The 22,450-nt window shown below is 39.0% G+C and overlaps 1 protein-coding gene across 1 annotated transcript in view; it reads left to right on the forward strand.

Moving 5' to 3' along the window:
- Window positions 1-7,859: 7,859 nt before the first annotated feature.
- The window catches only part of prkag3b (protein kinase, AMP-activated, gamma 3b non-catalytic subunit), a 36,773-nt gene continuing 22,182 nt past the window's right edge, over window positions 7,860-22,450 (forward strand). Inside the window, exons 1-5 of the mRNA XM_047370090.1 lie at window positions 7,860-8,445; window positions 8,978-9,270; window positions 11,082-11,142; window positions 12,003-12,151; window positions 12,232-12,313. Coding sequence (XP_047226046.1) covers window positions 9,253-9,270; window positions 11,082-11,142; window positions 12,003-12,151; window positions 12,232-12,313 — 310 coding nt within the window. The 5' untranslated portion in view covers window positions 7,860-8,445; window positions 8,978-9,252. The remainder of the gene's footprint in view (window positions 8,446-8,977; window positions 9,271-11,081; window positions 11,143-12,002; window positions 12,152-12,231; window positions 12,314-22,450) is intronic.

Below are 22,450 nucleotides of genomic sequence, written 5' to 3' on the forward strand. Positions count from 1 at the left end.
GGATGTGGATAATTCTTTTAGTGTTTAAAACGTTGGTATTTCACAGTAATTTAAAGATGACATTTTGTGCAACTCAAAATTTGAGCAAAAAATGGTTTATTTGAAATCTGATCATGCTGGTTCTGGGAATGTCCCTAAGAAACTGAAAATAACATTGTTGTAATTTATTATCTTTTCCCCTTGATCTGAAAGAATACAGCTTCTGGAATGTTAACAGAAAAACATTCTAAAAATGTAGTAACATAGGATTCATTCAGTAATAAATAATAGATGCTTGGTTTGTTTATTTTCATTCAAATTAAATGTTTAAAGTCGACTGTAGAAAACGAGCCATGTTTCTACAGTCAGCGATGACATGGGGTTGCCAGGCAGATGGCAGCTTTTACCTCTACAGGAAAAACAGCTGGACAATAAAATTTAAGGTATGGGGTGGATAATGAAGTTATTTTTTCAGGTGACATAGCCTTTTTCCCACCAAGCATGAGGTTAAAACATCTCTTCAAGAAATGGAGATCAACCCAATGACTTGGCATACAGTCAGTCTGCATCTCAGTCCATTTCACAATATTCTTATAGCAAATACAAGGAAATAAAATGGACCAGAATATTGTTTTTCATTAATGAAGTTTGTGCCTCAAACAATCAAATTTAGAGTAGCCAGAGGAGCTTAAACGAACTACTGATTCAACTTGTTTGCTTTGGATTCCATGCTGTTTTTTTTTTCAACACTAAATGATTCCTAAATTATTTCCTCTTGATATCAATAGACAACCCTGGTATTACAATAGTGCCTAATTTATGCTTTACAAAGTTGCTCTTTGTTAAATATGTTGTTATAAGAAATAACTGCTGGAATACATTTGGGTGATATGGTAAGGGGAAGGATTTTATTGCCAAAGCAAGTCTAAACTGTTTTATTTCTGTGACATCATTTGAGTATAGGTAGAACCAGTTCCATTTTAGGGATTTGTATTTTAAACAATAATGTGAATTGTGATCCTTGTTTTTAAATCACAACTGTGGCTCAGATCATGAGAAAAGTTATTTTATGGCATTAATGCAACAATATCTTTTTACAGTGCTAACTAGAGGGAATCTTCCATATTTGTGAACAAATGTAATAATTCCCCTTTTTATTGTTTTATGTCAGCAGAAGCAGAAAAAAAGAAGAGAGATGATTTAAGTAGGGATAGACACCCTGTCAGGACTGAGCAGGAGTTAAGAAGGTTGAGTACCCAGAGCATGGACCAATGAGAGATCAGAACCTTAAGAGGCCGCAACTTTAAGAAATAGACATCATTCTGGAGTTTTACTGGAGTTTTCTAAAAGTATTGAAATCCAGTGAGCATCTTCTCAGCAACATGAAGTTCAGCCTTCCAGGAGGCCAACCAAGCATTGAAGTGTACTTTATTGACAATGGAAAAATCTGTATTTGCATTACATCAATCAGACCCTTCTTATAATCTTTCCTCTGGTATTTCGATGAATCAACTTTTGTGATGAGCTCCAAGTCTTTGAGAGGTTGGAAGGCCTACTTGCCATCACCCTAATCTTTAGCTTCTTCCAAAGATTTCCTGTCAGATTCAAGCCAAGACTAGCTGGGCCACTCCACAACATTAATATAACTTCAAGTTAGAAGAAACGTGTTGATCAATTTAAAACATTCCTTTAAACCAGAGGGATAAATAATGTAAGTAGGGACTATTTACAGTCAGCTTTGCTGCTCAATAAAGATAGTTGCAGCTAAAATATTTAGTTTTAGTAGTAAAAAAGATGCAAAAACCTGTTGCAAAGTACAGTGTAATATATATCTAAAAGCAGATATTTACCTTCACTGTTTAAAAAGACAGTTTTATTTGTTGCAGTCTGACATTAAAACAGACTAAACATTCCCTGTTATAGGTCAGCTAGGATTATTTCTGATCCATTCATTCATTCATTCAGCAGATGGGAAATAATTTGACCAATCCTAACTGACCTAAAACAGAGAACGTTTGGTCTGATTTAATGTCAGACAGTGAGAAGCAAAGAGTCCAGGTGCTGTAAGTGTAGAAAGCAAGGTGCAGGTGTTTCCTTTAGCAGTCTGTTTGAGAGGGGCAACATAAAAAGCTTAAAGGAATTAAAAGTATTTTCTTTCATCAGTCTAGTTTAGCTGTACTTGGATTATTGGAATAAGCTTCAGTGAAGTGCTTAGTTTTTAAATTCTGCATCTCTGCCTGCACAGACGCTTTTCTTCCCCGCTCCCTGCTTGTTTGCATTCATTTACTCTTAACTTGTTATGTCTTTGCCGAAATTACGGAAAAGTTGGACTTAAACTACTTCATACCAGTGACTCTCAAGGATTATTTTTTTTTTTTCTAAAAGATTTCGCAATTTTTTTTTTTTTTTATCGAACTTGAAAGAAGGACAAGTTGACGCCTGCTAATCAGCACAAAATGCCTCCCTTCACCACAGAGGACTTTGACAAACTTACAGAAATTGGCTGTTTTGGAGATGAAAATCCATCGACTAGAAGTGAATGTGGAGCGATGATTCAACTCTGCCTGTGATCCCAAACAGTGACAGCCAGCTCAACAACTCAGCCGGCAATCAGAACACTGAGAATAAATCTACCGGTAGACCCCCCTGGCATGTTTTCGGCGCATGCCCAAAAAATCAAGCTGGACGACTCACTGGAAGATCTCAGCAATTAAATAACTCAGAATGGCCAGAATTACAGAGAAATGCCCACGTTTCCGCTGGGAAAAGTAGACTTCGAAAGCGAGCTGCTGTCACAACAACTGATAGGAGTGAGACAGCTGGAAATAATGGAATTCCCCTCCAAAACAGATTTGCCCCACTACAGAATAATTTTTGTGAGAGCAGACGGCAAAGAAAAGGTGGAGGGGTGGCCACTTTGTTTAATGATTTACTAAAGTGTAAAAAAGTATTTCTGAGCACATTTGACTATTTTGAATATTTGCTTCTCCAGGTAAAGAGCCCGGTCCGCACCATGTTCTCAAATATTTACAGGTCTCCTAAGTCCAAAACAAACTTTATCAGTGATTTTAATGAGCTTTTATCTGTGATATGTGTTGATTATGACTGTGTAATTATTGCGGGAGACTTCAACAATCACAATGACAATCTTGAAGACAGAAGTGCAATAGATCTATGTGACAGTCTTAGAAATTTTGGTTTGACTCAACATGTTAAACAGCAAACGCACAAACAGGGACATATTTTGGACTTGATCATCACTAAGGGTCTACACATTTCCAAGGTGTCTGTAACTGATCTTGCCCTATCTGACCACTTTTCTGTTATTTTTGAAAGCATCATCTCCAATGGCTCAGTTTGCCAAAGCGACTATTCTACCACCACTTTGCCCTGTAACACTGTAGATGAGCTGGTAGAAAACTTTCATTCTAAAATCTCAGACATCATTGATTCAGTTGCTCCAATTAAAGTGAAAGTTGTTTCTGGGAAGAAAATGTCTCCATGGAGAAGTTATCCAGCCGGCAGGAATGAAATGGCTGTTGAAAAGTTGAACGCAGGTGGCGAAAGACTAAACTCCAGGTTCACTATAAAATCTATAAAGAGAGACTCCACAGATACAACAGAAAATGCAAGAGTCTTTCTTCTCTGAGATCATCAGCAAAACAATAATGCTCATGCCTTATTTGCCAGAGTCAACAGGTTAACAAACCCTCCTGTAACTGTAGCATCTGAACTCCACTCTACCAGGGCCTGCAATGAATTTGCTATCTTCTTCACTGAAAAAAACCCAAAAGATCAGAGGGCACATCCACATCAACTCCAGTACCAAAGTTGTCTCCAAATAGAACTGATTTTGACAAAATTTCCCAAATTCACCAAATAAACTACAAAAACTTAGAAGAAATCGTACACCAACTAAGCTCTTCTTCCTGCTCTCTTGATGTTTTACCCACAGCTTTTCTTAAGACAGCTTTGCCCATAATAACATCTGATTTAACACAAATAATAAACACTTCACTTTTGTCAGGTGTTTTCCACCCGGGCCCTAAAAACAGCAATTATCAAACCTCTATTGAAAAAGAGCAACTTGGACAAGCTGCTACTACGGAACTACAGGCCTATATCAAACCTCCCCTTCATCAGTAAGATTAGGTTAAACAACTTCCTAACAACGACCAACCGCTTCGATGTCTTCCAGTCAGGCTTCCGTGCTCACCACAGTACAGAGACTGCTCTTGCCAAGGTGTTCAATGACATCCGTATAAATACAGACTGTGGAAGAACCACATTGCTGGTATTATTGGACCTTAGTGCAGCACTCGACACTGTTGATCACTCCATTTTATTAGAGTGCCTGGAAAACTGGGTCTGCCTTTCTGGTACAGCGCTCAATTGGTTTAAATCCTACTTGAAGGACAGGGACTTTTTTGTGTCAGTAGGTAACTTTACATCAGAGACCACAAAAATTACATGTGGCGTTCCCCAAAGGTCCATCTTAGGGCCCATCCTATTCAATATCTAAATGCTCAGATTATAATAATCAAACAACATAAGTTATAACTATGCAGACAAAACACAGCTATATATTACAATGTCACCAGGTGACAATGAACCCATTCAAGTGCTGGGTAAATGCTTAGAAGAAATCAATGCTTGGATGTGCCAAAATCTTCTTGAACTGAATCGAAACAAAACTGAAGTAATAATTTTTGGACCAAATGGAAGAGCGTTTAAAAGTTAGCCCACAGCTTCAGGTAATACAGCTAGAAACCACCAATCGGGCTCTAAATCTGGGTGTAGTGAAGGACTCAGACCTGAACCTTCAGAGGCACATAAAGACAATAACAAGGTCAGCCTTCTATCACCTAAAGAACTACTCCAGGATTAAAGGACTAATTTCTCAGCAGGACCTTGAAAAACTAATTCATGCGTTCATCTTTAGTAGAATTGATTACTGCAACGGTGTCTTCACAGGTCTGTCGAAAAACTCGATCAAACAGCTGCAGTTGATCCACAATGCTGCTGCCCGTGTCCTCACTAGAACTAAGAAGGTGGAGCACATCACCCTGGTTCTAAAGTCCCTACACTGGCTCCCTGTAGCTCAAAGAATAGACAGAATAGAAATACTTCTGTTAGTCTATAAATCACTGAATGGCTTAGCACCAAAATACATTACAGACTTGTTGTCAATGTATCAACCACCCAGACCTCTCAGGTCTTCTGACTCAAATCTACTCTGCATACTCAGTACCAGAACCAAACATTGAGAAACAGCTTTTGGTTCTTATGCTCCATTAATCTGGAATAGACTCTCAGAAAACTGTAAAAGCGCCGAAACCCTAAATTGCTTTAAATCAAGATTAAAATCTTATTTGTGTAGTGTGGCCTTTGACTGTGCTATCTAAACATTATTAAAGTTTTCAGTCCAACTTTCCTTTTGTTTTCTAATCAATCATTTTATCATTCATTTGTTTATTTAATTTATTTTCTGTTATCATCTTTTTAATTATTCATTTTTTATTTTCTTTAATTACTTAATTACCTTTATATTACTGAAATGTGCTGTATAAATAAACTTGCCTTGCCTAAATCTGTACAGCAGATTATGAGCTTTTAAAAAACAGTGGCTCAGCAATAAGTTCTAAAGCAGAACTGGTGGAACGTACCGTTTTCAGAACGATGCCAACGTTGAAGTTCAAGGTGGAATGTAAACTGTTAGCTATGCAAAGAAGGAGTTATTTTCTTGGTGTGGCTCAGTGTGGCTATTAATAGTTAATGCTCAATGTAACCTGAACGTCTCACACAGTAGGTCCACAGAATCACAACTGTTTTTGTTTGTTTTACAGTGGAATTAGTTTTCCTTAAGTCAATGATAAACTCACAGTTCAGCTAAAATAATGCATTTATTGATTTTGACACCAACTCCGATACAAGCTTTTGTTTTCTCTAGTTGTGCGGAGCATCCATGCAGGATTGTGGTGCTTACATATGAGATTGTTTTAATTGTACAGCACATACTCTTTCTGCTTTGTAGTTCATATTAGAATAAGTCTTCTCTTTCAAACTTCAGCAGCTGATGAGCACAGCTATAAAGCTCTAACCTAAAGCTTATGCCATCCAACAAGCTTCTGTGATTTAAACAATTTACTTCACAGCTAGGACCAATCTTCTCTGTATTTTAGCCAAGACTCACAATTATTAGTTCACTTTATTTTAGTATAGTCATATGATCCAGCTGTGATCACTCTAATTACCACAATGAATAATAATGAAGGAAAATTGCTTGAACTCATTGTCTTCTAGCTTAAGGAATGATTACCTCCAAAGAAAAGCATGCAGCCATTATCACTTTGCATCAAGATGGCCATATGTTGGAGGATAATGCTGCTAGGAATATTGCAGCTGAAAGAACGGTTTTCTGGAGCATCAAGTATTTAAGTTGAGAAGTTCAGTTGAAATGAAGAAGGCTTCAAGATGTCCATCACAAGCCAGGACTATCCCTCCTGAGAAGTGGTAACGGAATTTTATCATCAGTGCAAGGCTTGCTCAGCACTGGCTGGAGTGGGGTGTGTGTGAGTCGAAGGCTTTAAGACCACTTGTGATAACAGCAATGACGACACTCTCCAAGAAAAATATTGATTATAAATGGAAATTCTTCAGGAATTACAAGATTATGAGTCTTTAACAAGTCCTCCGTCTGATTTCTTCCAGAGATGAAAAGATGAATGCTACCACGAGTTCTGTGGGAAACCAATGGGAAGATGCATCTCAGCTAAGAGTGGGTGAACACGTCTGCCCAAGAACAATGTTTGATTACAGAGTGGGATTAAAACATCCTCCAAGAGCAACTACTACCAACAGCACAGGGAAAATCTAGTGAGGATTTGTGCATGATGAATCCCAGTGATAATGGAGTGGCTCAGAGACTAGAACATTAATATTTTTGACCCCTGGTCAGAAAACTCCTCAGACCTTCACTCTGGTGAAAACAGAAGCCAACACACTGATCAACTCCAGGCACCAATGAATAGAACAGAACATCAGTTCTTTTCCTAAAGTTATTATCCAACACGTCAAAGTAAATTAAAACTGTAATTTTTCACACTCTAAATATTATCTCTCTGTGCAGAAATCAGATTTAATTTCTTAAATAGGCTCTTTAATATGTATAAAATATTTCATTGCTCAGTATATATTAAGGTTTGGTTTGCTTTAGAACTGTTGTTCTAATGTCAAAAAAAGGTTAGTGTTCCCTTTATGTGTGATGGAAATAACAGGGGGGAAAGCCTATAGGCAGTTAACATAACTGTTAAATAACAACACTCAGTTTAGGACAGCTGTGTACCCATAGTCATTCTGTACATTCCACCTCCAGATCAGTGAGGGTCTTAGATCTATTTCTCTAACCTACAACTCCAAGCTGCTACTGTGGGCCTCTAAAGTCCTGACCTCTATTCTTAACGGACCCCAGAGGAAAATATTCTGACAAAACCTGTGTATCTCATCTCAGTGCCACCACCATTACTCCTGGTGCATCTCAGAAAGTGAGGAGCAGACACATAGCACAATGGGACCAAAATTTTATTTGTTGTGGTTTGTTCTCAGAATTATTTTATGTACTGTGTTTTTAAACCCATCCAGCCTGGATTTCTAATGGCACCGTTCCTGATCACCTTCTACACTGTAGACTGTTCCAAGATGGCAGCCTGGTGAGTTGATGGAACAGTATACACTGTAGACTGTTCCATCAACTCCCCAGGCTGCCATCTTGGGAAATTCTCAGACAACTCTGCCATAGTTGGCCTAATCACAGATGAGGACAACTCAGAGTACAGAGAGTGGACGGAGAACTTTGTGGACTGGTGACAGTGGAACCACCTCCTGATTAACTCTGGGAAAACCATGGAGCTAGTGGTGGATTTCCCACCACACGCCGGTGAACATCCAGGGAACTGACAGGTGTTTTATGTTTTTCTTTTACTGATAAAAACACATCACAAACCATTATCACAATGCACTGAGGCATTATGTTTTTTTCATAATTTTGAGCTACTTGGGATGATTGGTTCATTGGGGAGAGGGATTGCAAGAGCTAAAAAAGATGAAGAGAGAACGGTGATGACTGTGTCCAGACATTGCATGGGCAAGGAAAACTTTCCTAAAAGTGCTTGCTGTCGAGTTTTATCCAGTTAGGGCCTATGTTGCTTGCTCCATGGGATTGCTGAGGAGTTCTGGCTCGATCTTCATGACGAAGGAGTGAGTTGGAGTGGGCTTTCAAGGCCTGAGTTGGAGGAGCTAGGCTAGGCTAAAGCTAGCGCCGCCCCGGTCTGGGTGGACTGCCTTGTTAAGAGCCGAAGGAGGGAAGAGCCAGCCACACACCTGCATCATAGGGAGAGAGTCCGGGGAGTGAGGACAGTGTTTTATGCATTTCACCCATTCGGGAGGAAGAGGAAATACTTCAGACTGGTAGGAGTGTTGTTTTTTTCAAGAAAGATATGTGCTCCAATGCATAACCATCACTGCTCCCAGCAAACTTCAAACGTTTTCACATCTCTGTTTTTGTTTTTTATGCACCATTTTACATGTGCATTTTGTACATTTTCAAAAACAGCCTACTCAGTTGCATTTAATCTGAGAAACAATTTTTAATAACTGTACAGTATTTTTTTATATTGTAAGTTCTTTCCGTACTGTAAAGTCCTTTCTTATTTTTTGTTTTTTTCTAACCTTACTTTTGTGTGTTTCTGCATGCCTCCGTTTGCTTTTATTTTACTTTATATATTTCTATTCTTCTATTCTAAAACTGAATCCTCAGTCCAAAGATGTTTAGATGCATTTCACTGGTTTAATTTACAGGAAGCAAGTTATTTTCACTGACTGATGAAGATGTCCCATCTAATATTTGCTTTTACATGAGCATGAAGGGTCTCTGTCGGCTCCCTGCTTTCACCCACCCACCCACTTCCCCTCCCTCTCTCTCCCTCTGAAAATGCCACAGGCCTCCCAGCCCTCAGTCCAGATTTAGACCTCAGTCTGTCCAAGGCGCTTGGATCCAGCTGTCCAAAGGACAGAATTCCCTCATGAAACTCCTTGTTCTGCACGTCCTGTTCCTCCTCCTGACCCTTCTTACCATGCCTTTACTTCTTTGTCTTCATCACCTCTTCATCTGAGATGGTTGCCAAGCCTCGATTGCCTTTCTGCACAGACGGTTGTGTCCTTTTATACCCACAACTTCACCGGTTGGTTCTACAGAGGTAGATCTCTCTCTTGGCCATGGAGCCCTTTGCAGAGGTAAGTTAACTTTCTGAACACCTGCCACCAACACCACCACCCTCATTGGTATTTCTGTTTGAACACAGCTCTGTAACTGAAGCTGTTAAGGGAAAACTTGCTGGCTACCCTTAAAGTTCAGATCCTTCCTCACCTTCTATCTGCAAGCTCACTGTATTTGATTAATTTAAACACAGCATTTGCAGATGAATGTACTATCACTCAGGCTAAACTGTGGGAACTAATTAATCCTGATCTAACCAGTATTAACAGACATGAAAGGTATTACATGTTCTTTCGTTTGTCTCTTTTTTGCATTTTGTTAAGCATAGCTGTTCAGTGGAAGTTTTTAGAATTTTTTACAAATGCTCTGGGTCGTCTTTCTGGAAGAACGACCTGGTCTAAAGTCTTCTGCAGCCCCTAACACGTTTTATTGAAGGACTTCCCTGAATTTAGCTCCATCCATCTTTCCATCAATACTGACCAGCTACACTATCCCTGCTGAAGCAAAGCCTCCCGCACCATAATGCTGCCATTGCCGGGTTTCACCATGGGGATGGTGTATTCAGAATGACTGTCAGTGTTAGTTTTCTGCAACACACAGAGTTTTGCTTAGAGAGCACCTTCTTCCATATTTGTTGTATACCCAACATGGTTCATAGTACACTGCAAATATAATTTCGAATGGCTTTTTTCCTTTTTTGCTGGTGCTCTTTAGTTGAGGCTAGATTTGTGAAGGGCCCAACAAATAGTAATACAGCCTTTTCCAACATGAGCTGCGGAATTCTGCGGCTGCCCTTGTGTGGCCTTTCAATTTATGTCAGTAGTTTGAAGTGACATCTGAAGGTAGTTGGTTCTGCCGGATCTTATTCAGAGGTATCAAAGTAATGGGGCCTGAATACAAATGTATGCCACAATTTTCAGATCTGTATCTTATTTCACATATTTTGAAAGCCATGTATTTTTTTCCTTCCATATCAGTAAAATGTGCTACTTTGTGTTGGACTATCACATAAAATCCCAGCGAAGACTTGTTGTTGTAAAGTGACAAAATGTGGAAAAATTAAAGAGCTGTGAACCCTTTTGAAGGGCGCTAAGTAAAGTGATATTTATCCCAAATTCTAAAACATTTTATGCATTTAATGAATAAATGTGACAGTACTAGAAGACCAAAACTGCAGCTTTAGAATAAAAACGTCAGATTTATGTTGCTGAAGGTGTTCTGATAGAAAACAGGTTATTCTAAACAGGATTAGGATATTTTATGGGTTTATTGTGACAATGGAAAACATAGCATTCAACAAATAAGTCAAAACAGACTGCATAGTAAAATATGAAGAATTCAAGAATTCCTTCATATTTTGGATAATTTTACTGTGGATGTTGCAGCTAGTATACCAGTCTGTGTCACGGAGAACATAATGTACTTCCAGTAATACAGCGATTCCATTACTTATAAAGTAAGAACTTTGGGAAGAAGATGGTATCTTATCCAAGTTGACCACATTCTGATTTATAATTCCAAAAATTATGAAGAAGTTTTGATTCGTAAGACAAGAAACAAGAAAAAAAATCTGTTTATTACAACAGATATCATCTATTTCTAGGAAAGTGGCTGACATGTTAATATTTTAGGGACCGTTAACCTTTAAATGAAGTCTGATATGTAAGTGTTGTGGTGAGTTTTCCGTGGTGAACTTAAAAACTGTGACTTGTTCAAATAGAGAGAAGCACAACAAGTCCAGTAGTTTTATTTTAAGAGTGTAAGTAGTATCTGTGACTGAGGGAGCCTCCTGGAACCCTTCGTAACAGTTTTATGTTTCCTCTTCAAGTTTCCCCTTTTTGAGATGGATGAGTATGAGGAAGACGATGTCCTCTCCATAAAGAGCAAAGGTATCTAATTCTTTCCAGAGACACGATAAAAACACAAGGTATTGACTGGTCCTCAAATGTTGCATGGTCTCTCTTAACAGAGTAACTGTGGGAAGTGGTGTACAAGTATGTGTGATTGATACAGGAGCAACTTTCAGATGATCCTTTCAGTCATGTATTATTAAAAATGTATTATTCAAATAAGATTGAAAATATTAGCCATTCAGTGCAAAGCAACAATGTATTAAAATGTAAAGTATCCAGTAATTGAAAGGAATAAGGGTATCTTAATTGTGTCCCTCTGACTAAGAGACATCATTGAGGCTAAGCGTGGAGCTCATGAGTCAATGTTTAGTCTCTGTGATTTAGAAATAAAGTTTTTATTCATGTTTACACAAACCTAAGCCTGGTCTAAATGAAGTTGAGAGCCAGAAATAGAGTGAATAGTGGTAAACATAATATTACGCTTACATGTTTTGTCCTGTACGGTTGCAAGAAAACAGTACGCATTTTTATCTTAAGTGTCATTGACTGTCAGAGCAAATGCATACCAACTTTAGCCTAGATGTCATTTGACTATTTAAACATTGTTAAGGCATATTGTCAACTAAAATACACACTGGGCTTGCTATTACAAACTTTAAAAAGGATTTGTCCAATACTCACCTTCGCCTGTATTTTTACATGTGTCACCACTATTTCCCTCTTTGTTTGACCTCAAACATGGACAATGGTCATGTTTTGTGGCACCATTGAAGCCAAAGTTTAGCTTCAAATCACCTTCATTCTAAAATCTCACATGATTCATTACCCTCACCCCTCACACATCCTCTCAGTTTTGCCTCTAGATCACTTTGCATTGTTTTTGGGGCTTTTCGTAGGTGCCTGTACATATGTTACATACCCCATGGCGCCTTCTGCAGGAACAGATCCTGACACCTGCATTTACATGAACTTCATGAAGAGTCACAGTTGTTATGATGCCATGCCCAGAAGCTCCAAACTGGTCATCTTCAACACAACGTTACAGGTGCAAATGTTAGCAGCAATGGCTCAAATTGCTTCATAGGTTTGGATTTTATCAATCAAGTTTCATTTTGTCTCATGTAGGTGAAGAAGGCTTTCGTTGCTCTGGTGGCAAACGGTGTGAGGGCAGCACCACTGTGGGACAGCAAGCTGCAGTGTTTTGTAGGTGGGAACATCACAATGTTTGTGCAGATAATTTCTGAACTAGTTTAGCCTCAGTGAACTGTTTGTGTTTTAGCTTTTTTCAGCAAGCTTTAGCAGCTTTTTAATTGGATCTTCCCAGGGGCCATGACCTACAGAACCTATTCTCATCAACCATCAGCATTTTCCACTGAGATCAGAAGTTCAGGGTAGAATGAGAACATTAGATCTGAGATTAGTAGCCGTTTCTCTATCCAGTGCTCCAGAAGTGTTATAACTGTATCTGTTCAGACAGCAGCTTTAAAATTATGAAACCAGAAATCACTGCAGCTACCTGCTAAAGTCCTCCAGTTTGTAAATCAGTTGACATTCAAATTAGTAGAACAGTGTAAAGCATAACCGATTCTGATTTAAGCTTACTACTTTTTTCCAATGCAAGCAAAAGGTTGGAACAATAACACTGCAGCTGGGTTATTTGCTGAGAAGCTGCTTTTTAGCTTCTTGTTTTAGCTTCTCTTAGCTGCCCTGATCTCATTGGACAGTCTGTTCCTGGCCTGCTTATACAGGGCCCTATCCTCACTGATGTAAGCTTCTTTAGTCTGATGCAGGTTCTTTAGAAGTGAAGTGAACCAGAGTTTATTGTTTTACAGTGGGGAGAACAAGTATTTGATACACTGACGATTTTGCAGGTTTTCCCACTTGCAAAGCATGTGGAAGTCTTTAATTTTTATCATAGGTAATTTTTAGGTGAGTGACCGAATCTAAAACAAAAATCCAGAAAATCACATTGTGTGATTTTTAAGTAATTAATTAGCATTTTATTTCATGACATAAGTATTTGGAAAATAACCAAGCAGCTTGGTGAGAAGGCAACAACTGTGCGATTCTAAGAAAATGGAAGAAGTTCAAGATGATAGTCAATCACCCTCAGCCTGGGGCTCCATGGAAGATCTCACCTTGTGGAGCATCAATGATCATGAGGAAGGTGAGGGATCAGCCCAGAACTACACAGCAGGACCGAGTCAATACCATACCATACCAACTTTACTTATAAAGCACTTTATACACCGACAGGACCAAAGTGCTGTACACAACCATAAAAACAATGGAAAATGGAAAGAGATTGAATATAAAAAACATATTAATGTACACACACAATAAATCAAGATTTTGCCAAACGCCAAAGAAAAAAGATGGGTCTTAATGAGTGACTTAAAAACAGTGAGTGAAGAGGCCTGTCTTATGCCCAAAGGAAGATCATTCCAAAGCTTGGGAGCTGCCACAGAAAAAGCACGGTTCCCTCTGAGCTTGCATTTTGTTTTTGGCACCTTCAGGAACAACTGATCAGCAGACCTGAGGGAACATGACGGTGTATAAGAATGTAACATCTCAGACAGATAGGGAGGGGCAAGACCATTAAGAGCTTTAAAAACAAATAAAAGGATTTTAAAATGAATTCTAAAATGTACTGGCAGCCAATGTAAGGAAGCTAAAATAGGGGAGATATGATCAAATTTCCAGGTGCCTGTTAAAAGACGAGCAGCAGCATTTTGTACCCTCTGGAGCTGGGAAACATATAAATCACTGACTCCTATATAAAGTGCATTGCAGTGATCCAGCCGTGTGGTCACAAATGCATGGATTATTGTTTCGAAATGCTGTTTGGAAAGGATATGTTTTACTTTGGCTAGCTGCCTTAAGTGGAAGAAACTGGATTTTACAACGGCTCTAATATGTGCTTCCAACTTAAATGCAGCATCCATCTTGACCCCTAAATTTGTGATAACCGGCTTGACATACTGGGCCAGAGAGCCAAGATTAGTGAGGGAATCTGTAGTCGATCTGCCAAAAATCACTACCTCTGTCTTATCTTCATTTAGTTTCAAGAAATTTAGGGCCACCCAGGCCTTCAAATCATCCAGACATAACCTGAACGCCAAATGACCTGAAGAGACAATGACCTTAAGAGAGCTGGTACCACAGTCTCAAAGAAGACCATTTGTAACACACTATGCCTCCATGGATTCAAATCCTGCAGCACACGCAAGATCCCCCTGCTCAAACCAGCGCATGTCCACGTCTGACATTTGCCATAACCTTCTGGATGATCCAGAGGAGGAATGGGGGAAAGTCATGTGGTCTGATGAAATAAAAATAGAGCTTTTTGGTCTAAACTCCACTTACCGTGTTTGGAGGAAGAAGAAGGATGAGTACAACACCAAGAACATCATCCCTACCATAAAGCATGGAGGAGCAAACATCTTCTTTGGAGATACCTTTCTGCAAAGGGGACAGGACGACTTCACCTTATTGAGGGGAGGATGGATGGGACCATGTGTTGGGAGATTTTAGCCAACAACCTCCTTCCCTTAGTAAGGGCATTGAAGATGGGTCATGGATGGTCGTGGATGGGTCTTCCCGCATGACAACAACCTGAAGCACAGAGCCATGGCAACTAAGGAGTGGCTCCATAAGAAGCATTTCAAGGTCCTGGAGTGGCCTAGCCAGTCTCCAGACCTGAACCCAATCAAAAATCTTTGTAGGGAGCTGAAAGCCCGTATTACCCAGCGACAGCCCTGAAACCTGAAGGATCTAGAGATAAGTATCTGTAAGATATCATAAGATCTGTATGGAAGAGTGGTCCAAAATCCCTACTGCAGTGTGTGCAAACCTTGTCAAGAACAACATGACACATCTGATATCTGGAATTGCAAACAAAGGTTTGTGTACCAGATATTAAGTTTTGTTTTTCTGATGTATCAAATACTTATGTCATGAAATAAAATGCAAATCAACTACTTAAAACAATTTTACAATGCAATTTTCTGGATTTTTGTTTTAGATTCTGTCACTCACAGTTCAACACTACCTGTAATAAAAGTTAAAGACTTCTGCAAGTGGGTGAACCTGCAAAATCAGCACGCTATTGGTCCCCACTGTATGTTTAAAAGGTCTTGGTCTGCCCACACATTTCCTCACAAAATTGTGGTATGATGTCACCGCATCAATGAATTGGATTAGGTCAGAGGTAGAAGCTTCAAAAACACAAAAAAATCTGTGCAGTCAAATAAGCCGCTTTTTAACCACAGTCTTAGAGTTTTCAGTTTTTACATGTAATTAAGGCTGTAATAAAACAGACAGTGATCAGAGAGTCCTAAAGGTGCAGGGGAAACTGTGCTGTGTGTTTTCTTTTAAGACTGTGTAACAGAGGACCTGGAGACCTTTGCCGAATGTCTTCCCCCTCTCTCTGCCCCTATGCCTTGTCTGGCTACTGTCTGTTGAAGAATAAAAGCTTCTAGTGGCACAAAAATATATATTGAAAAATGGACTGGGCCAGTTTGTTTGTGTCTCTGGTGGGACAACCTACATGCTGTTTGTATTTCGAAAGTTTGCACTTTGAAAGTCCCCAAGAACAACAATGAGACACTCTGGGTGTTTTTTCTCCACATCTGTTATCAGCTCAGCCAGCTGTTTTTCAGCCTCTGACGTGCAGGCTTGCGGTGGGATGTAAACACCAACCAGAACAAACAAGAAAAAAGACTCTAGGTGAGGACTACCATGTATTCTGTAACACTGTGACATCAGTACACCAACCTTATTTTTATAAAAGCAGATCTCACCTCCTCTCGTTTTTCCTGAGAGCTCCACGCTGTGATTAGAAGTGCACTGCCAGGGATGTGTTTACCGAGCCAGCTTTCGCTTAAACAGAGAGTGGCAAATCCACTGTCAGGTTTTAACAACCTAAAATACTTATAACATCACAAAAAGAAGAGAAAGACAAATAATTTGTTTCTTTACTCGCTGCGAGGAGAACGGACAGAGATGTGCTTTCAGTTACAAATCTCAGATACTTGATTCAAATCCTGCGGCTACTTGATCAGTTAATTTATCTTCATCTATAGCATCTATGTACGTAGAGTCTCCCTCAGTCTGCCAAGCTGCAGCTCTGCGTTTTCTATTACGCCAGTCATGTGGGATTACACTAGATAGTCCACGTGTTACCTCATCTACTGACATAGGATATACTGAAACTGGTAACAATAAAGTAACTAGAGCACAGAGTCCCGTTACTTTTGAAGGTAATCAATCAAACAACCTGTCGTCACCACACCACCACAAAATGTCTCCTCTAGAAACTGGTTTAAAATACTTATTTACTTTTACAGTTGTAGTACACCATACTGCAGTGAGATTTCCCAATTTATTGCCTCTCTCTGTCATATTTATACATGTGTAGTTTCCAGTGGTGACCTGTTTATGGAATACTGATTTCTCCTTATCTGCTCTAATTACAGGATAAACAAAATCCCAATGTTGACACGTTTCATTAAAATTAGTTTGATTCATCACTTCCATCACACAGGGTTGTGGTATCACAGCTGGAATTACGTGTAATAAAAGCCTGGGACCCATACATACAACACAATCTCTATTAGTCATTAGTTAAGTACCAATTATATCTCTTATAATCCTGTCCTTTCCTTCCTCGTTTGGTCAAGCTAATGAGTGGGATCAGCACTACAGCTCTGGTACTAGATTTCACGCACACTTGAATGCCATAGGTATAACAAGTTTGTTTAGTACACATAGTTGGGTTATCCTGCCTTTCTTGGTTTAGCACTACTTGTTTAATATGACTCATAGCAGGTGTGGTTACATTCTGTTTTATCTTGACTGGTTCCCAGAGGTACCAGAAAAATAAGAAAATCAATATGAGGAAAAATAAATGCCCAGCAACGGAATGCATTGCTAATCCATCTAAGAGTCATTTTGGCTGAAATTTTGACTCCTCGAAGTGGTTCCAGTGTTTTAATTTTCTTCACTGACTTTCGGGTCTCTCCAGCCTCTAAATGTCTGGGTCCACCCTATTATCAGTCTGGAAATCACTTCCCCTGGAGCTTTCAACCAAAATGACCATTTTACAATGTGTAAGGTGAATCCAGGTTGATCTCCCAGCTATTTTTTCAGCTGTAGGAGTGGTTAGTAATGCCTGATATGGGCCCTCCCACTTAGGTGAAATACCAATGTTTCTTTTTTACACTCCTTATTAACACCCAGTCTCCTGGTTCCACTAGTTGGTTTTCCTGCTGGGAAATAGAACATTCCTCATTAGTTTGATTTTGTTTCTGTTGCTTTTCTAACATACTCCTCATATAATCAGCTAGGTTGGCTTCTTCATCTAACTCCCACTGATTTTTTTAACTGTGGTAATCTATATGGTCTTCCAAATAACGTTTCATAAGGTGTTAGCTCTGAGGTGCTTGTAATGTTTAGTTGGAAATAGTTCTATCCATTTAGAAAATGCATCTATAATGACTAAACAGAACTTTTTCCCTTCACTGTGGTTTAACTCAATAAAATCCATATGAATTGTTTGAAAGGGGTGTCTTGGTTTTGAAAATTGTCCCCTATGTGGTCTTAAATTCCCTTGTGGATTATGTTTTGCACATGTTAAACATGTTCTACAAAAAGTTTTTGAATAAGAATGAAATCCATATGTTATATAATATTTATGCATCTGTCCTACCATTCCTCCCTGTTGAGACATGTGAAACACAATGACTCAATATTGCTGCCCATTTATATAGGTTCTTTGGTAGGACAGGTTTATTATCTGGTCAAATATAGATTTCATCTTTTAATGCAGCTTCATGTTTTTTCCACATTTCTATCTCCTGTGGTGGGCTTTGTTGCATTTCTTTTAACACTGTATCGTTTGTCACCAATGCATATCCTGTTTGTGTCTTCCCTCTCTCATCTTTTCTGGAGGAATCATTCACATAGACTATTTCGCCCTGTACCAGAGGTTGATCCTGCAAATCACTTCTAGTTTTTGCTTCTTTTTCTGCTAATTCTTGACAATCATGTTGAATTCCATCTTCAGGCATGGGTAACAATGATGCTGAGTTTAAAGTGGTGCACCTTTCTATAGTTAAGTGTGGTTGTCAATGTAAGGTTGACATGCAGGACAAATGTCTAGCAGGTGATAGAAAGGTCATATTTGTTTGCAGTAATAATGCTGAAACTGCATGGGGAACTCTTAAAGTTAAAGGGTGAAACAACACTATTGTGGCACTGTCTTCAACTGCCATTGAGGCTGCAATTACAGCTCTCACACAATATGGTTGCGCACACACAACACTATCTAGTTTTGAAAAGAAATAGGCTATTGGTTTCATTTTATCTCCATGTTGTTGAACCAGAACTGAAGTCATAAAATGTCCCTTGCAATCTACTGTCTGAACAAACGGTTTACTATAGTCTGGTAATGCTAAACCAGTACTGGAAACTAGAACTTGTTTTATGTTGGTAAATGCTTCTTCAGCTTCTACACTCCATTTCAGTTCAGATGTCATTTTCAGCTCTTCCTCATACATTAGTTTGTTTAATGGAGCTACTATTTCTACATAATTTGGCAGTTTCTACAATAATTAGTTAGTCCAAGGAAGGACATCATTTGCTTTTTTGTTACTGGTTTTGGAACTTGTAATATTGCAGTCTTTCTTTCTTCTACAATTGTGTGTCCCCCTGCGTTAAGATTGTGGCCTAGGTACTTAACATCATTTTTGCACAACTGTAGTTTCTTTTTACTGACTTTGTGTCCCTTGCAGTTATTAAATCCTTTATTACTGGTTTTATTCCTTCACGTTCATCATGTTTCAAAGGGTATTGTTTTATACTGGGCCTGTATTCTGTTTTTGCTCTGAACCTACGTCAATAGGGTCTTTTGACCATAACTTATCAGGGACTTCATTCAAGAACTGTTCCTCCTGTTAAGTATGGTATATTTCTCATTGTTGTTTTGTATGCAAATGTATCCCTTCCTGCACTGTCACTGTCCAGAATAATGGCTTCCTAGTTAATCCTGTGGATGCACTGATTTCTGTATTCATTGTTGTTGCAAACCAGTCTGTGGCATCTTTTCCCCTCTGCACTATTCTTCCCATGTCCTGCCACTTGAGTTCTTTATCCTTGAATAAAGATATGTGTGGAGATGTCCACATTTTGCAGAGCTTCCTAGTGTCTTCTGCTAAAACTACTTCAGCAACTGACGTACTCTTCCCATCTGCATAAACATAAGTTACCATAACTTTTGTAGGGGTTACCTTTGTTAATGCTTCTTCATAAGTTTTATCTGGTCCAGGAGTATTTTTATGCCATATGGTAATATGTAGGTCATCTGGTGTCATCTGATCTTGTAGTCGAGTAATGACATTTGTTCCTTCTGTTAATAAAACTGTCCCTATGTCTAGGGGTGGTTTGTTCGGAACATTAGAATAGATAGCTGACATGACTGTCCATTGGGATCTCTTATCCAAACTGGTTCAGACTCACAGACTCGTGTCAATTTCCCACTAGCTGACCTTACTGTTATTTGCTGATCACTAAGTCTGGAATTTGGGATTGTTTCTCTACAGGTGGTCCTGCATGCTCCGGTATCACAAAGAAAAGTAATTAATTTTCCATTCAACAGTAAGGTAACTTCCGGTTTAATGCTATCTAGGGAGATAGCTGTTAAAAAGAGTAAAATATTTTCTAAGGTTACACAGAAAAAACCCATGTCATGCCATGAACCTCCGTGATAAACTGTATCAACAGCCTCCAACATCTCAAAACAATAATTAAAAAAAATAAACACAAATAAAACATACATGAGGGACAGCCATGGTGGGGATGGATTTATTCACCAAAGGGACTCATTTTAGCCCATCCAATCCTGTCAAACCTCATCCGATCTTTGGTACAAAACAAAAACTTTCCACCTACTCTTTTTACTCACTTTCTTTTGTCCTGCTGTTCTACTTTGCGAGTCCATCAAAAATTACTTCTTAGCACTCTGACCTTTTCTGCTTTCCACAAAAACGTCCATTCTTATCTCCTGCATCACATCTCTCTCTTTTTAGTTACTTTTAACCAATAATCTATATCCTCATAACCTTCTTTGTCCATTTTTCTTAAATTACGTGTACTTTTAATGTACTTTTAATTATTGCATCCTGTAGATTAACACATTTTTTAGAGTTTAAACGACCATCATGATATATGGTTATCCATTTATCTAAATATTTTAATTTTAATATTTTAATTTGATCCTGTTTTTCTATAAATTTCCAATCTTTGCATTGTAATTCATTTTTTTGTTTATTTTTACTCACCCCTTTTCCCATTAGTTTTTTTTAAATTTGGTCCAGTATATCAATACCTAGGGTATTCTAAATGCTGGATTATTCTGCTCAGCAGGGTGACAGGAAAAATCTCCTTTTGTGGTAATTCTCACTTCAACTCTTTCGAGTGGAGAATTCTTGCCTTTGCATCCACAAACGTTAGTCACTTACAATCCTACTGCTTTGGTATGAGGCAAAACCTAGTGGTTTAAATCCCCCATTCATTTCTCACATGCACACATTTTTAAACGCGGAATTTTCTTAGTATTTTTGTTTAAATACTTAAACGCGGACTCCGCCGTCCTTGAAACACGGAATTTTCAGTATTACTTCTTAATACTTAAGAGGACTCCGCCGTCCTTTAAACACGGAATTTTTAGTATTACTTCTTAATACTTTTCCAGGACTCTGCCGTCCTACTTTTACCGGTTAGGGCCTAGGATTCACAGGGTTTTATTTCACGCAATGACCCCCAGTCATTCGTCACACTTTTTAATCCAAACTCAATTCACCACTTTTTCTTCTCCTCTCTCTCGGAGTTCCGTCAGCCGTCAGACCCCGGCGGGCGGGCCGAGGTCCAGTTCCGGCCGGAAAGGGTCTGTGAGTCTCCCTGATGAAGACAGGGAGACAGGGAGCGCACAGTCTTTACTGGAATCCACCAACCCGCTGGAATCATCAGGCATAATTGGAATCTGGCTCCAAAGGACCAAATAATGTCAGGTTTAAACAATCTAAAATACTTATAACATCACAAAAAGAAGAGAAAGACAAATAATTTGTTTCTTTACTCGCTGCGAGGGGAACGGACAGAGATGTGCTTTCAGTTACAAATCTCCTACCGCTCTGAAAACCATCTGTCCGTACCTCTCTTTTTATTATCTTTGGGGTCTCCCTAGTTACAAAAAACGTTGCTCTCTAAAGGATGGGAAAAACAGCTGCAACGTATACAAGTCATAAACACCATTATCTTGTAACAACACACTTCCACAGTCTCCCCCATCTTAAGATCAGTGTGTCTTCTGTTCAGCACAATCAGCCACCCTCTTTATGACACCCTAATCTGTGACTGCTTCCTTCTCAGCTCCACCTTTTGATCCTTGCCTGCAGACAAACTCATCACATCCTTACTCACACATACATCATGAAAGGTTATAAAGATCAAATAGTTGAGTTAAAGAAAAGGAAAAAATATAAGATAAATCTATATTCAATTATTCCAACATCCACTGAAATTCAAGTTTCTTGTGCTGAGAAGGAGCAGCTCGTCCATTTTTTTTTACTAGGAAGCAGACATTTGACATGTGGATAGACGGGAGCAGAGCATGGAGTCTTCGCTGGCAGAGACTGACAAGCATACATGTGTATTTCCCTCATCTGTGTCTCCGATAATTCCCGCAGAGCACTACTGCGCTTCCAACCAGGATCTCAGAAAAACTCTGAATCAATGAAAGACGGAGAGTGCAGTGGAAATACACAAAGATACGAGCAAGATCAGTACCGAGGCGGCATCCGCGGCACCACCTTGAAAGCTCCTGCCCATTGTTTTCAGCATGTTATAAACTGGATCAGAATCAATTGATCAACATATTTCTCAGATCACACCCCAAACTAGCAGTGGAAGGGAGGCATGACCCCAATAACTGGTTCAGTATGCGTACCCCTGTCTTGAACAATAACAAGACAAACCATATCAACATCAACCATACTGCTTTTGTTTATTCATAAATAGTGTTTTTATATTCCTTTGTGACACTTACAATACAGTATGCTTTTACTATTATCATTTCTGTTATTTAGTTTGACAATCTGAAGACTCTATAATTGCTGATTTGTGACACACAGTTGGGTTCTGACACCACCTTTGGGAACCCATGCTTTGAAATGTGCTCAAAGTCATTTTCTGTTATCTTGTTAAAAATGGGATGGACATCTCATAAAAAGACATATTATTTAAAGCAGTATACACTGTTCCAAAATCTCTGCTGCTCATTTACTCA

This window comes from Girardinichthys multiradiatus, chromosome 7 (genome assembly GCF_021462225.1).
Source record: "Girardinichthys multiradiatus isolate DD_20200921_A chromosome 7, DD_fGirMul_XY1, whole genome shotgun sequence".
Lineage (NCBI taxonomy): Eukaryota > Metazoa > Chordata > Actinopteri > Cyprinodontiformes > Goodeidae > Girardinichthys > Girardinichthys multiradiatus.